Here is a 16,869-nt window from a genome sequence, read left to right as displayed (position 1 = left end):
CCCGTTACGACGGGACCGGGTGGTGACGAGGACCATGAGGGGACTACGGTCCCCAGTCGGTCCGTATCTCGTTCTACCAACGACGATAGGGACGTCGTGCGGGACGACAGTGGACACAGAAGTCGTTCCCGTTCAAGTCGGGACAACAGGTCGAGTGCCTCGTCGAGAGACAGTACACGACACGAGGGCGTTCATCGTCATCATGGTCGTCGAATGTACGATTCGGACGATAACTACGATGGGGATCGTAGTACTTCTACAGTTAGAGATCGTAGCCCTCGTCCCCACGGGGACGTGCGACGTTCTCGAAGGGAGTTTCGGGGAGTTCAGCGTCGTAGTGAAGATAGTGACAGAACGACGACCTCGTCTCACTTTCATATCGACACGGCTTTGATAGCCTAGATCACGGCAGCGGTCCTCGCCTCGACGGCGTCGACCAAGAAGGATACGACTACGTCGGGGGTCCATGGCCCGTCAACTAGTACAGCAGCTCCTTCATCTACGCCTCCACAATCGACGTCGACGATGGATTGTGACGACAGCCCTCCTAGGCCTCCCAAAGAACGATGACAACCCGACGCGTGCGGGCTTTAAGGTCGGAGATACACCGCAGTCTCTTCAGTTTTCTCCTCCCGATGTCTTCAGAGCCATGGCTCACGATATGGACCAGAACTTTGCCTCTGCTCTGCCTGGGCAGAGCTTCTGCAAGCCGCCTGGTCGATCTCGTTACCCGATCTATGGCATGCCGTTTTCGTCACCCATGACTAGGGATTTGGACTGGGGGCTACTCTTCAAGAAACCAGCGCCCTCCAAAATTCTTGTAGAAGACAGACATTTGGAATCCATGGACACTGCTGTTCGTCACCAGCTGCAAACGCTTGCTATGCTGTCGACAGCGATCGAGGCCCTCTCAGTGTACTTTGAGGAGAAAGAACCCCAGGACAAGGACGACAGGACGGTGCCATCGGTCCTCACCTGTATGCAACGGTGGATCTCGGACATCCTCGCCCAGTCCCGATATGTATCGGGCCAGATTACTAGGGCGCGTCGCCATGGTTACATCGACTGCACTGACCTACCTGATCGTCATGGCAGGTCACTCTTACGGGCCCCGTGGACATCGCAACAGTTGTTCGACGGTCGTACCAACGACGTTCTGGACAAGTACTCCAGGGAAGCCGAGCGTGACATCATCATTTCGGCTTCACACAACCTGTCCAGACGGCCACCGGTTTCGAACGCCCCACGACAACGTTACCAAAACGAGAATGTGCAACGGGCTTTCCGTAGGGACGTGCCTCGACAGCCGTCCCGCAAGAGAGATTCCGACAGGAAAGGTCGCCAGGTCTCCTTTTCCAAGTTTCCCAGAGGGGGAAAGTGCCAGCGGGGGAGGAAGTGAGGTCCCTTCCCCCGCCGTCGCCGTGGTTGGAGTCTCCCCCGGTGACACTACCTTTAGACGAGCTACCGGTAGGGGGGCGACTTCGTCACTATGCCCACAAGTGGGTTTTCCTCAACGACCCTTACGTTCAGAACATTTTGACAACAGGCTACGCCCCACGCCTGAGATCGACGCCACCACTGACGTCATCCCCGACATTCCACATTCCACCAACGGATCGGCTGACGGAGGCCATCGATTTGTTGGTGGAAAAGGCGGCCGTACTTCGCCTAGGGACATCGGCACCATCGCCGGGGTACTACTCGCCCATCTTTCTAGTACCCAAGAAAAACTCCACAAAGATGCGGCTTATTTTCAATCTCAAAAAGTTCAACGCAACATACCTCCAACCACCCGACACATTCACCTTGATATCCCTCAGCTCTCTGCGTCGGATGATATTACCGAACGACTTCCTCGCCTCGTTAGACCTTCAGGACGCGTTATACATGTACCAATAGCTTCCGCTTTCCAGAAGTACCTCCGATTCGAATACCAAGGTATTCATTACCAGTGGGAGGCCCTCCCGTTTGGAATTTCTACGGCCCCGTGCATTTTCACACGGATCATGAAGACGGTCGTAGAATGGCTCCATCGGCAGGCGATCAGGGTCGCCTTCTACCTAGACGACGGGCTCCAAGCTCACCAGTTTACAGAAGCCCTTCAAGGAGAGTTGGCGACCACCATGAGTCTACTACGGTACCTCGGGTGGATCGTCAACTTTCAAAAGTCGGACTTGGTACCAACTCGGGATCTACAGTACATTAGCATACGCTTCCAGACGGGAGTCAATCTGGTCAAGGTACCTCAAGACCGTTGGGACAAGATTGTCAGCAGCGTTCCGAGACTTCTACATGCCTCGGCGTCGGTGCACACGTGGCAGGAAGTCCTCGGTCTGTTGACATCGGCCCAAGACTTGACTCGTCGAGGTCGTCTTCAACTTTGTCCGCTGCAGAGATTGCTGTACCCCCACCTGGAGTTTCCCAATCTCCTGGTTCCACTTCCGGCGCAGCTACGTTGTCATCTGGAGTGGTGGCTCCAGCCGTCGAACGTTTGCGAAGGCGTCTTTATGAGCGAGCCTCCGTTCATACTACACCTATTCGTAGACGCGTCATTGGAAGGCTGGGGAGCGCACTTCGGGGACGACCAAGCGGCCGGGCTGTGGTCGCCAGTAGAAAAGGTCCTCCACATCAACTGCCTCGAGATGGAAGCAGTGATTCGGGGGGTCGAGTTTTGGAAACTTCGACTCCGTCGGAAACGGCTGATGATACAGTCGGACAACTCCACAGTCGTCCACTGCGTCAACAAACAGGGAACAACTCAGTCGGCGGCCCTTCTGGACCGGACATTCAGGTTCTTCGCCCTCGTCGACGACTTGGACATTGGCTTACGCGCCCGTCACATCCCGGGGGCCAAGAATGTGATTGCCGACGCCCTGTCGAGACCATCGATGCCGTCTCCCACGGAGTGGATGATCCATCCGACAGTCTTTCATCTGCTGACAGATCGACTCTGGTTGCCCCAAGTAGATCTCTTTGCAGCCCCGTACAACAACCGCCTCCCTCGATTCGTGTCGCCGGTTCCAGACCCACGGGCATGGGACCACGACGCTCTAGCGATATCGTGGGAGGGTCTAGACGCTTATGCGTTTCCACCAACGGTGCTGTTACCATCGAAACTGGTGAAGGTTCGTCAAACGGCCAACCTACGTCTGCTTTTGGTCGCGCCTTATTGGCCGGCCAGAACATGGTTCCCGGAGCTTCTTGAGATCATCGATCAACCACCGTTCCCGTTGCCAGATCGAGACGCCCCCCTTCTTCATCCTCACACCGACGACTTGCATCCGGGGATAAAGAACTTCCAGCTTCACGCCTGGGTTTGCTTAAGACCTCGTTAATGAAGAAAGGCTATTCGGCTAAAGCGGCAGCGCTTGTCTCGTCGGCACATCGAGTTACGACTCGTAAGCTGTAAGATGACAAGTGGACCACTTTCTCCATTTTCGCCAGGTCTCATGGCTTCAATCCGGCGGTAGCGACCCCACCACAGGTGGCGGAGTTCCTAGTCTCTCTCCGGTCATCTCGGCGTCTGAAAGGGTCGACGATCTCGACATATCTGGCAGCTTTGGCTTCAGTAGTGCCGTCTCCTACGGGCGACAAGCTCACTTAAGTACCGGAGTTGCAGAAGATTCTACGTGCCTTCTTGGTTGAAGATCAGTCACGTAAATTCCGACCGCCGGCCTGGGACCTCGATGTCGTTCTGCGCAACCTGTCTAGTCATGCTTACGAGCCTCTCGATCAGGTCGCGTTCGACTTATTGTCTCAGAAAACGGTTTTCCTTCTCTCGCTGGCTACGGCTGCGAGAATTTCGGAAATACATGCCATTGACGTCGGTCGGATAACGTTCGATCAGCGTAACCATGGCAACGTCCATCTTGGTCTCAGATGGGATTTTTTAGCGAAAAATCAACTTCCTGGCCAAGATCCGAGAATGTTCCACATTCCTTCCTTGTCTGCCATTATGGGCCCTCATGATCACGCTGATCTCACCTTGTGCCCAGTTCGTGCGCTTCGTATTTACCTGCAGCGTTCTGAACAGCGACGACAACATTTTCGACGGCTGTTCCTCCCGCTCTCAACCAATGCAAAGAAAGAGATTATACGTAATACTCTCTCATTTTGGTTGAGAGCGGTAATTCTCAGAGCTTACGAGGCGCAAGGACTCGCACCTCCCACCTCCTCTCATCCGCACGAAGTTCGAGCCATCGCTTCAACATTAGCACTCCACAGTAATTGTTTGCTACAAGTTATTATGGAGGGCTGCTTTTGGAGATCTACTTCAGTGTTTGCTTCGCATTATCTTAGAGATATCTCCACAGAAGATGTTGAAGGACTCAAACAGTTTGGTCCACTCGTGGTGGCACAACAGATCTCTCAGAAAAGACAGTGAATTTGTGTTTTATTCACTTTGGAGTTTTTGCTCGACACTTCGTGACATATAACAGGTTACAATAAAAGCTGTCGGTGAATGTACGCATTCTTATGTTTTTTTGTTGCGTGCAGTACTTCTGCTTTTTATTATGGTTATTCGGTGTATGCATCGTCTTCCCATACATTATAGTACTGCTTGTATTTTTTAGTTACTTTGTATACTGTGAGTGAGTTGCTCTGTAACTAAGGGGCGGTCGGGTAGCCTAGTGGTTAAAGCGTTGGCTCGTCACGCCGAAGACCCGGGTTCGATTCCCGACATGGGTACAATGTGTGAAGCCCATTTCTGGTGTCCCCCGCCGTGATATTGCTGGAATATTGCTAAAAGCGGCGTAAAACCATACTCACTCACTCACTCTGTAACTAAATTATGCGCCGACCTCACTTCGATCCGGGTTCAACTGACGTGTGCAGTTGTACTGTCGCATCGATAATTAGTTGTGTGTCGAAAAGCATTAACCATGCTATTTTAGTTACCTTGTCTACGGCGAGTTGTTCTGTAACTAAATTATACGCCGACCACATTTCGATCGCAATTCAACTGACGTGTGCAGTTGTCCTGTCGCTTCGATAATTAGTTGTGAGTCGAAGAGCATTAAACATGCTGTTTTAGTTACCTTGTATACTGCGAGTTGCTCTGTAACTAAACTATTCGTCGACCACACTTCGATCGCAGTTCAACCGACGCGTGCAGTTGGCCTGTCGCATCGATAATTAGTTGTGTGTCGAAGAGCATTAACCATGCTGTGCGTTCGTGATAAACAACTTGTCTCGTCCGTGCATCTGGTCGAATGTTCTATTGTCACTACAGGGGTGAGGAACTTGGTACATTCGACGTGAAAGTGGTCACTGCCTGATTACTTTCCCAACCCTCCTTCCAGTGTTCCGTCGAATTCTACCCATTTGTACGACTGAAAACAGACTAAAACATGGGTTTTTCAGATTAAAAACGATGTTTTATTGGTCTGTTTTCAGTCATACGTTCCCACCCAGCCATCCCCACAGGGAAGTAATCCAGTCCAGTCCTGCTTGATGGCTTATTCTTCGAGATTTGTGACATGTCATAGGGAGGTGCGTGCGCAACCGGACGGAAACAAGTTTAATGTTTACATTCCAGCTTTGGCTTCCTCTTAAACGTGTGACTAGACGTGAGGGTATGAGAGATACCCATTTGTACGACTGAAAACAGACCAATAAAACATCGTTTTTAATCTGAAAAACCCATAATTCGAGTTTAGTCATTGAGAATATAAGTGCTACAGCTGTCATTAATCAAGTAACATGTAATTGTAGTTATTGGGTAACTGTCATGTCCCCCACTTACGATGAACAATGGTGTTAGTGGTACAGTCCTTTTACATGGGTCACCTAAGGGTGCAATGGTTGATAGAAGTATCAATGCATTGCCATTGTCCATGGTCTGATTGCCATACATTATCAACAAGTCATTATGTTGATATCGATTATAGATTAGGCTGTCAATTGTGTAAATTGATGTGTGAAATGAATAAGTACACATTTTACTTATTCCTCAGATACTTTGACGTTTACTTCATGAGAACGCATTCACAACTTTATCATGAGAACATGCTCAACATTAAACTCGGCTATGGGGCTCTTGTCCATGTGGTGTCACTGTTTTCCTTCATGCTGTGTTAGACTATGCAGGGAAGGTACAGCTTCAGCGGGAGCCAGGAGATGGAGTCATCTGCCAGATCATAACTCAGACTCCACAGGTCAGTCCTAGCAGAGGAGCAGAGGACATTGAAGGACAGAGACAGATAGACACCCACACTATATAAACACATTAGCCTCAGTAGCAGAGGACATTGAAGGACAAAGACAGATGGACACCCACACTATATAAACACATTAGCCTCAGTAGCAGAGGACATTGAAAGACAAAGACAGATAGACACCCACACTATATAAACACATAAGCCTCAGGAGCAGAGGACATTGAAAGACAAGGACAGATAGACACCCACACTATATAAACACATTAGCCTCAGTAGCAGAGGACATTGAAAGACAAAGACAGATAGACACCCACACTATATAAACACATTAGCCTCAGGAGCAGAGGACATTGAAGGACAAAGACAGATAGACACCCACACTATATAAACACATAAGCCTCAGGAGCAGAGGACATTGAAGGACAAAGACAGATAGACACCCACACTATATAAACACATAAGCACACTCATGACACTATATAAGTTGCAATCTTGCCTCACCTTGCTTGAGCCTAGTTTCATGGAGAAGTAGCATGCTGTGACATCACCAAGTACTGGGAAAGCTTGCACATAATATGTTCCAAAACATTTAATATATTGCTTGAGGACACATTGCCCCCAAGTGAGTGAGTGAGTGAAAGAGAGAGAGAGAGCGAGTGGGTAATACCGGGAATGCTTGCACATAACATGTTCCCCATCTTTTTAATATATTACTTCAGGACACATTAGGGGCGGTCGGGTAGCCAAGTGGTTAAAGCGTTAGCTCGTCACGCCGAAGACCCGGGTTTGATTCCCGACATGGGTACAATGTGTGAAGCCCATTTCTGGTGTACCCCGCCCTGATATTGCTGGAATATTGCTAAAAGCGGCGTAAAACCATACTTACTCACTCACTCACTCACTCAGGACACATTAAGCCCAGTTTAAGGGTGAGTGAGTAAGTGTTGTTTAGTGCTGAGTCCGCAGTGTTACAGCTCTATCACAGCAGTGTGTAAATATTAAGCCTGGTCCACACTACAAGTGTAAGTAATGGTCACAACTGTCATGGCACAGTGAAACACCATCAGCCAAAACCTTACCTCCCAATCTTGTTCAGCTTGGAATACCGGAGACCTATACTTCCCCTGAATACCCACAGGGTCCAATGTTAAGAAAATGGAAAGGGAGATTGACGGAGAAATAAGATCAATAATTTATTTTCAATTTTTCTTCAAAATTATGTCAACACAGGAGCTGATGTCAACGTTACAAACAGCTGTTACTTTTTGGACTTGGTTTTTGTTGTTCATTGATTTGGCAAAGGCCTATTTCAATTGGCAGGAATAAGACATTTTTCATTGTGTAAGTCAACATGGATGTGGAAGTCAGGAACTGTATATGGGCTCCAGCAGTGTGACATTCAGCCAGTGCTTGAACTGTTTCTGTGCATTGTGTTCCCAGACATTCCAGAAGATCAGCTGCACGTCCTTCACCCAGCTGGCTGACTCAAGGTTTGACTTCTTCATAAAGAAGGTGAGTGCTGACACCTGTCATACATATATTTTGTTGTCATTAGTGGCAAATTCGAAGAAGTCATGTTTGGGCATTTACCACTGTTTAAAGCCAACTTTGAAAACCAAATCCCCATGAGAATTCTGGGCAGAAATAAACCAGTTATTCTTGGTAGAACTCAGCCTCTGTTTGGATTCTCTGTTGAACTAAACCCCTGTTATTCTTGGTAGAACTCAGCCTCTGTTTAAATGCTCTGTTAAACTAAACTGCTGTTATTCTTAGTAGAACTCAGCCTCTGTTTGGATTCTCAGCTTCTGTTTAAATGCTCTGTTAAACTAAACTGCTGTTATTCTTAGTAGAACTCAGCCTCTGTTTGGATTCTCAGCTTCTGTTTAAATGCTCTGTTAAACTAAACTGCTGTTATTCTTAGTACAACTCAGCCTCTGTTTGGATTCTCAGCTTCTGTTTAAATGCTCTGTTAAACTAAACTGCTGTTATTCTTAGTAGAACTCAGCCTCTGTTTGGATTCTCAGCTTCTGTTTGGATGCTCTGTTAAACTAAACTGCTGTTATTCTTAGTAGAACTCAGCCTCTGTTTGGATTCTCAGCTTCTGTTTAAATGCTCTGTTAAACTAAACTGCTGTTATTCTTAGTAGAACTCAGCTTCTGTTTGGATTCTCAGCTTCTGTTTGGATGCTCTGTTGAACTAAACTGCTGTTATTCTTGGTAGAACTCAGCCTCTGTTTGGATTCTCAGCTTCTGTTTAAATGCTCTGTTAAACTAAACTGCTGTTATTCTTAGTAGAACTCAGCCTCTGTTTGGATTCTCAGCTTCTGTTTAAATGCTCTGTTAAACTAAACTGCTGTTATTCTTAGTAGAACTCAGCCTCTGTTTGGATTCTCAGCTTCTGTTTAAATGCTCTGTTAAACTAAACTGCTGTTATTCTTGGTAGAACTCAGCCTCTGTTTGGATTCTCAGCTTCTGTTTAAATGCTCTGTTAAACTAAACTGCTGTTATTCTTAGTAGAACTCAGCCTCTGTTTGGATTCTCAGCTTCTGTTTAAATGCTCTGTTAAACTAAACTGCTGTTATTCTTAGTAGAACTCAGCCTCTGTTTGGATTCTCAGCTTCTGTTTAAATGCTCTGTTAAACTAAACTGCTGTTATTCTTAGTAGAACTCAGCCTCTGTTTGGATTCTCAGCTTCTGTTTAAATGCTCTGTTAAACTAAACTGCTGTTATTCTTAGTAGAACTCAGCCTCTGTTTGGATTCTCAGCTTCTGTTTAAATGCTCTGTTAAACTAAACTGCTGTTATTCTTGGTAGAACTCAGCCTCTGTTTGGATTCTCAGCTTCTGTTTAAATGCTCTGTTAAACTAAACTGCTGTTATTCTTGGTAGAACTCAGCCTCTGTTTGGATTCTCAGCTTCTGTTTAAATGCTCTGTTAAACTAAACTGCTGTTATTCTTGGTAGAACTCAGCCTCTGTTTGGATTCTCAGCTTCTGTTTAAATGCTCTGTTAAACTAAACTGCTGTTATTCTTAGTAGAACTCAGCCTCTGTTTGGATTCTCAGCTTCTGTTTAAATGCTCTGTTAAACTAAACTGCTGTTATTCTTAGTAGAACTCAGCCTCTGTTTGGATTCTCAGCTTCTGTTTAAATGCTCTGTTAAACTAAACTGCTGTTATTCTTAGTAGAACTCAGCCTCTGTTTGGATTCTCAGCTTCTGTTTAAATGCTCTGTTAAACTAAACTGCTGTTATTCTTAGTAGAACTCAGCCTCTGTTTGGATTCTCAGCTTCTGTTTAAATGCTCTGTTAAACTAAACTGCTGTTATTCTTAGTAGAACTCAGCCTCTGTTTGGATTCTCAGCTTCTGTTTAAATGCTCTGTTAAACTAAACTGCTGTTATTCTTAGTAGAACTCAGCCTCTGTTTGGATTCTCAGCTTCTGTTTAAATGCTCTGTTAAACTAAACTGCTGTTATTCTTAGTAGAACTCAGCCTCTGTTTGGATTCTCAGCTTCTGTTTAAATGCTCTGTTAAACTAAACTGCTGTTATTCTTAGTAGAACTCAGCCTCTGTTTGGATTCTCAGCTTCTGTTTAAATGCTCTGTTAAACTAAACTGCTGTTATTCTTAGTACAACTCAGCCTCTGTTTGGATTCTCAGCTTCTGTTTAAATGCTCTGTTAAACTAAACTGCTGTTATTCTTGGTAGAACTCAGCCTCTGTTTGGATTCTCAGCTTCTGTTTAAATGCTCTGTTAAACTAAACTGCTGTTATTCTTAGTACAACTCAGCCTCTGTTTGGATTCTCAGCTTCTGTTTAAATGCTCTGTTAAACTAAACTGCTGTTATTCTTAGTACAACTCAGCCTCTGTTTGGATTCTCAGCTTCTGTTTAAATGCTCTGTTAAACTAAACTGCTGTTATTCTTGGTAGAACTCAGCCTCTGTTTGGATTCTCAGCTTCTGTTTAAATGCTCTGTTAAACTAAACTGCTGTTATTCTTAGTAGAACTCAGCCTCTGTTTGGATTCTCAGCTTCTGTTTGGATGCTCTGTTAAACTAAACTGCTGTTATTCTTAGTACAACTCAGCCTCTGTTTGGATGCTCTGTTGAACTAAACCCCTGTTATTCTTGGTAGAACTCAACTTCTGTTTGGATGCTCTGTTGAACCAAACCGCTGTTATTCTTGGTATAACTCAACTTCTGTTTGGATGCTCTGTTGAACTAAACCCCTGTTATTCTTGGTAGAACTCAACTTCTGTTTGGATGCTCTGTTGAACCAAACCGCTGTTATTCTTGGTATAACTCAGCTTCCGTTTGGATGCTCTGTTGAACTAAACCCCTGTTATTCTTGGTAGAACTCAACTTCTGTTTGGATGCTCTGTTGAACTAAACCCCTGTGCAAATTTCTGTTGGTACTGGGCCTCTGTGTTGTTTCTGGGGCAATCTAGTAACGAGCAACTTCACTAAACTCCACTATCATTAGTCTCTGACCTAGCTTCGTCACAGGGTCAGGGGGATAGTCTTGTGGTTAAAGCATTTGATTGTCATGCTGAAGACCCGAGCTTGATTCCTCACATGGGTACAATGTGTGAAGACAATTGATGACAAGGCTTGATGCTGAGTTTTGGTATTTGGTTTGTCTGCACCAAAGCCATTATAGCATGACTCTCTGGCTGAAGTGTTTCGATGTTGTGTTTCAGCTTGTGCCCCACCATCGGGATCCTGTGATGAATCGAACCCTGGTCTACATCCCATCCTACTTTGACTTCGTTCGCGTAAGGAACCACTTCAGGAAAGAGGGCATCAACTTCGTGCACATGAGCGAGTAAGATCCCTTCATGTCATTCCCTCCAGCTTCAGACAATTAGGAAGAATTCTCACCTCACCTGTTTTTGTAGATATAAACAAGCATTTAATTTTGAAGTTTTTGATATCAAGAAAGTCTTGACATGCTATGATCTGCATTTTTTTTGCCCATTTTTTTGGTCAAAAATACAAATCTGCAGTGTCATATCAGTTGCCTTTCATCTTTTGAATTGTAACGTCATAATAGCGGGATAACTCTAACTATTGTCAGTGTCCCAGTAACGTTAGGCCCAGGTATCAAATTGGTGTGGTTGTGATTCATTTTGTGTTAATTGCATAGTATTGGGGTTTGACATTTTTCATGCGTACTTGTACACATGTAACTCAAAATTAATTGGATGATGGCGATATATCTTGCATATTTGACACAAGTAGACTGCTTATCTGGAGCCCAGATTGCAATTGATTGTGTAGGCATGTTAATCTCTCCACCCCAGGTGTGTCCTTACATACATAGTCCAGTACATATAACCCCTCCCCTTCTGTCCCATCCCGACCCCGCCTCTCCCCTCCCAACCCATCCCCTCTTCCCTCCCCTCCCCAGGTGTGACCTTCCACACCCAGTCCAGTAATCTACACACATCCCTCCTCTCCGCAGGTATGCGACAGACAAGGGCATATCGAGAGTAAGGTGTGACTTCTTCCACGGCAAGGCCCAGTTTCTGCTGTACACTGAGCGGCTGCATTTCTACAGAAGGCAAGTCCTGCAGCATGACCATTCACATAGCCCAAGTACAAACTCAGATATAGGCTTTGTTTTTGCAGCTCCTGAAACGCTGGCACATGTTTCTGAGAGGGTTTATGTTTTCATTTTTGTAGCTGTCTAAATACTGATCCTAAATACAATATTTTAATTTTCTGAAACTGAAAATACTTATCCTCAGAGCTGACTATTATGGACAAGGCTGATTGTGCCCAGACTATCAACCACTGGTTTAGCTGGAACAATTATTTCCAGCTAGCTGTGATATAACTTGATGAAACAGCATTCCTCTCTCTCAAACCTGTGCGTGTGGGGTTCACCAAAGTTGTTAACGTCTGGGACCTCCATCACTTCAAGCTCTCCTTCCACATTAAGCTGACATGCCGACATATAACTGGAATACTGTGGAAAGCCTTGTTAAACCCCACTCACTCACTCACTCACTCACTCACTCACTCACTCACTCACTCACTCACTCACTCACTCACTCACTCACTCACTCACTCACTCACTCACTCAAACTACTAAGGAGAACATGAGTGACCCAATGGTATGTTTTGAAGTTAATTGAGCAGAGTTGTGTCCCTTGTCATGTCATCATCTCACTCTCTCTCCAGGTTCAGAGTACGAGGGATCAAACACATAATATTTTATGAGCTGCCTACTTACCCCCACTTCTACACGGAAATGTGCAATATGATCAAAGACCCCAAACGGGGGATAGAGAACAAGGCAGCAACGTGTACAACCATCTACTCCAAGTATGACGCTCAGAAGCTAGCGGAGGTCGTGGGTGCAGAGAGAACTGCCATCATGCTCAACTCAGAGAAGTCTGTCCACATGTTTATCACTGGAGAAACTAGCTGATCTTCAGTGATAGTTCTGGAGAAACTAGCTGATCTTCAGTGTTATTTCTGGAGAAACTAGCTGATCTTCAGCGTACGAACTGTAGTGGTGGGACTATACACCGATGCATAGGTGGATCAAGATATTTTACTTCCCCATACAAATACCGGGTATCGATCACAGTCAAGTAAACAAAAGTAAAAAATATCGATTCATACCTTAAATGTTTACTTCATGGCTGTTACACTTAACACTAATTAGTTGTGAAAAAGTAAATATTTTCATCAATTGAGCAATACTTGACACTGCCAACTGTAAATCATCAGTGTGCCAGGTATTTGACTATCCTGTCTATGAAAAAGATTACAAACGCACCACAGGTGAGAGCACATACAAGTATCGTGATACGTACCCGATCACACAGTTTCTGTATTGTCCAAGCCCTAGTACGAAGCATAACTCTTGGACAATTGTCAATATGGCTGTGAAAAATGGGGCTCTTGTCAGTGACACTTGGAGGAGCTTTGGAAAAAGGTTGATATGAAGGGACATAACTCTTGTAGGACCAAGTGTCAATTACCACAGGAAGGAGGCCTACAAACTTCCCTGCCAGGAGCTACAAAGTAACAAGTCCAGGGCAGGTGAGGTGCTTCTAGTACTGTAACTACAGTATGAATATTACCTAGGTGGTGGCTGTGGGTTCTCTGCTGTCAAGGGGCCGGAGAATATCCATGAGGTTAAAGCACTGAATCATCCATCTTCCTGAGGCAAGGGAGATAACTGACTGTAAAAGTCAAGTTTCCATCCTTGCCGAGCTTGGCTGGGGTTTTGGCTGGGCTAATCCCGTTAGTCGCCTCTTATGACAAGCATGGGTTGTTGAAGACCGATTCTAACCTGGATCTTCACGGGTCTTGACGTGGTAAATGTCGGATATAGGAAATGTCCTTTAATTCTGTTCACCTTGTGTGTGAAGAATGGTATCATATGTATATGGAGAGGACTTTAATGTAAATATGTACATGTATAAAGTTCAACACTTTCTACAGGTGCTTGTGTTGTTTTTCTTGACTATAGAGTATAAACTTCAGTTTCAAGGCTTGTTTTAGTTTGTCAGAGGGGTCAGATGGTATATATTGTTTATGGATTAAAGTTGAAAGTGAAATGGCGATGAATGATGGTTTGTCAGTAACAGAAAGAAAGTATGTGTATTAGCACTACAAAGAGTGAGTGAGTGAGTTGGGTTAAACGCTTTTAACAGCATTCAGTTATATCATGGCGTGTCAGCTTAGTGTGGGGAGGAAAGCCCGATTTATGCAGGTCTCAGACGTTTACCACTTTTGTGAAACCCACGAGCTTGGATATGGTGCTGACAAACCTAGAAACATAATCAGGGCGAACCGGGATTCGAACCAACAATCATATGTTTCTCAACTCTGCACAGCGAATCGTGACGCCTTAAACGATTGGGCCACCCGTGCCCCAGCACTACAAAGATGCGATTGAGTGAGTATAGCACTGATGCTTTCAGCAGTGTTCCAGCAGTGTTCCAGCCACATTCATTGTGCTGAATCAGTGTCCACCAGGGAGAGCCCCATTCCTTGCTGTGCCCAGCCCAGGGTGTTATCTATGATTCCAGTCTGAGTGCCCTTGACAGGCAAATTGGGAAAACATTGTTATTTTATTCACATTGGGGATATTGCTTCAAAATCTGATTTTCCTTAATTCAGAGGTATGTTAACTTTGCATACAATAATGTAGGACCAAGCATTACATCATCTTTCTCTTTATTGGTCCACAATACAAGTCGGGGCGGTCGGGCAGGCTAGTGGTTAAAGCGTTCGTTCATCATGCCAAAGACTTGGGTTCGATTCCTGACATGGGTACAATGTGTGAAGCCCATTTCTGGTGTCTCCCGCCATTATATTGCTGGAATATTGCTAAAAGCGGTGCAAAATCAAACTCACTCACTCACTCACTCACTCACTAAATACAAGTCACCTTGACCACAACATATACATTAATTACTAATTAACTTTGATTCAGAGGTTCAACACCTACCTATTGATGCAAGTACCTATAATTATTATTTATTGTTTATTAACCTGTTTACATGAGAGTAGCAATGCTGTGGTGCATATCAAAAATGAAATAAAAGATGAACCCATTAAAGTCCTAATTCAGTACTCCAAATGTTCTCTTTGGTTTCGCCAGTACTCCTATATTGAAATAATGAGTACACTCTTCTAATACTGAAGACTTACTTGAAGCCCTGCCTTGACTGTCATAAAGTGCACATATGTAACCCAGAATATAAAACAAATTGTAATCTGCATGTGATTCCTTCAGAATCAGGAGGAGAACATGAAAGTAGAAAACAAACATATTATGAAAACAAAACTAGTAATATGTTTTCGCAACATTGACTTCCTGAAACAGTTAATTGTTTTCAAGGAACATGGGGTATTAAGTTGTCACAATCCTAGTGGTATACAGGATACTGTTGACAATGATAGATCTACACGGGTAAAGATATTACTATCTTTTTCAAAGTAATAGCTACATTAATGTAATGTTATCTTATGATGAAGTAGATTTTTTGAGACATGCAGATATTGTCAGAATTGAAACTGACAAGGTTGTGAGAGCGTTTGTTATTTTTCACCATAAACCATACTTCTCTATGAGAGTTATCTCGGTAATGGTAATATGTTTATTTCCGTAGCCTTGCACGTCAATTATTCACACTTGTCCAAAAGTGCTAATATCTCGCTACAAGGAAATTGGGTCAGTGTTTCCCCCACAGTGATATGCTATAGGCCTGTCCAGATAGTCTCTGGACAGACATATCCGCTTCATGGAAATGATTCAAAGTTTCACCAAAGTGAAATGCTGCATGGTGAAATAGGTCGGATGAGCTAGACTGGTACCCTGCCCTAAGCCTCCTAGCGGCTGTAGGCGAGGAGGGCAAGCGCTCTAGGACAGGGCGTGCCTTCCTCATATGATTGTTGCTAAATGACATAAACATGTTTAGTGTAATAATTTAAATTTCGAAATATTTTCATAATTATTTATGTATTTCGTATGTACGCATATCATTATACATATGTGAGACGAAGATAAAGTTTCTTTTAAAAGTTTAGTTATATCTTTCCAACTATTACTCATCTCCGTATAACTTTCCTAATGTAACTTTCACAAACCAAAAACAAATAAGGCACAGTGCCTAGCGACCTGCAATAACTTTACTTAACAGCAGGAAGTGGGAAATTTATAATTTTAATTTGGGAATTTTTGTCGACATTTTCTACAGACAGGGGGCTGACTATCGACCTCTGAGCATGTACAGACATTTCTCTGCAGGCTGTTTGTCAGTGCTACCCCAAATCAGCCATCTGGGGTGTCTTTTCGCCATGGAACACTTACAGACAGAAGTGACATCGTCTCGCCCCTCATGCTGGCTACACACACACGCAATACCTTTCAAGCTATTTCCGTTCAGTTATAGTGCCCATGAATGGTATTTAATGACTGTCATTTTCAACTACCTGGTTACCCAATATAGAAGGTGATTTACACCTCCAAAATGCAGTAAGTGCACAGATTTGTCTTATGGAACAACAGCTGTCAAAAATCCATTTGGTTAAAAGGAGATGTAAAATACTTTTAGGCGACCGTATTTGCGGTTGCTGAAAACTGAAAACGTTATTCCACCATAGATCAACGGGAATGGATTCTACGTCAATTAACCTCTTGGCATAAGAGGTATAAGCGTCACGCAGAAACTCCGACAAGCCTTGGCGGTTCTGACGTGATTTTGTTCGAGTATTGCTATAAATAGGCGTAAAAACACTTTCCTCCCTCTCTACCCAATAGCGTGGACACGGGTAGTTCATTTGCCAAAGTCGCCGCAATTCGCTGTTCAGAGTTGCGTCCCTTGGATCCACCAGAAGCCTATGATCGTGGGTTCGAATCCGATTTATCTTTGTTTATTTGTTTATTCTTTAATGCCGCACTCTGCAATATTCCAGCTATATGACGACGGTCTGAATAATCGAGTGATTGACATCATGAGCATCGATCAACACAATTGGGATATGATATGCATCAAACAAGTCAGCGAGCCTGACCTACCGTTCCCATTAGTCGCCACTTACGACAACAATAGTCGTCTTGGTTATCGTTTTAGGTTCGTCAGCACCATACCCGTGGTCGTGGGTTTCGTGGGACTTTCCACATTAAGCTGACACGCCGTGATATAACTCGGATACTGTTCAAAGCGGCATTAAACACAACTCACTCACTC

The 16,869-nt window shown here is 44.6% G+C and overlaps 1 protein-coding gene across 3 annotated transcripts in view; it reads left to right on the top strand.

Moving 5' to 3' along the window:
• LOC124131864 (U3 small nucleolar RNA-associated protein 25 homolog) overlaps positions 1-13,609 on the top strand; it is a 35,515-nt gene extending 21,906 nt beyond the window's left edge. For all 3 annotated transcript variants that reach the window (XM_046495364.2, XM_046495363.2, XM_046495365.2), the window contains exons 17-21: positions 6,082-6,158; positions 7,602-7,673; positions 10,852-10,976; positions 11,616-11,714; positions 12,338-13,609. In XM_046495364.2, coding sequence (XP_046351320.2) covers positions 6,082-6,158; positions 7,602-7,673; positions 10,852-10,976; positions 11,616-11,714; positions 12,338-12,587 — 623 coding nt within the window. In that variant the 3' untranslated portion in view covers positions 12,588-13,609. The remainder of the gene's footprint in view (positions 1-6,081; positions 6,159-7,601; positions 7,674-10,851; positions 10,977-11,615; positions 11,715-12,337) is intronic.
• Positions 13,610-16,869: the final 3,260 nt, after the last annotated feature.

Source organism: Haliotis rufescens, unplaced genomic scaffold (genome assembly GCF_023055435.1).
Source record: "Haliotis rufescens isolate VD_foot unplaced genomic scaffold, xgHalRufe1.0.p SCAF_3, whole genome shotgun sequence".
Taxonomy (NCBI): domain Eukaryota; kingdom Metazoa; phylum Mollusca; class Gastropoda; order Lepetellida; family Haliotidae; genus Haliotis; species Haliotis rufescens.
The sequence above is the reverse complement of the archived record's forward strand: the minus strand, read 5'-3'. Positions and strand labels throughout refer to the sequence as shown.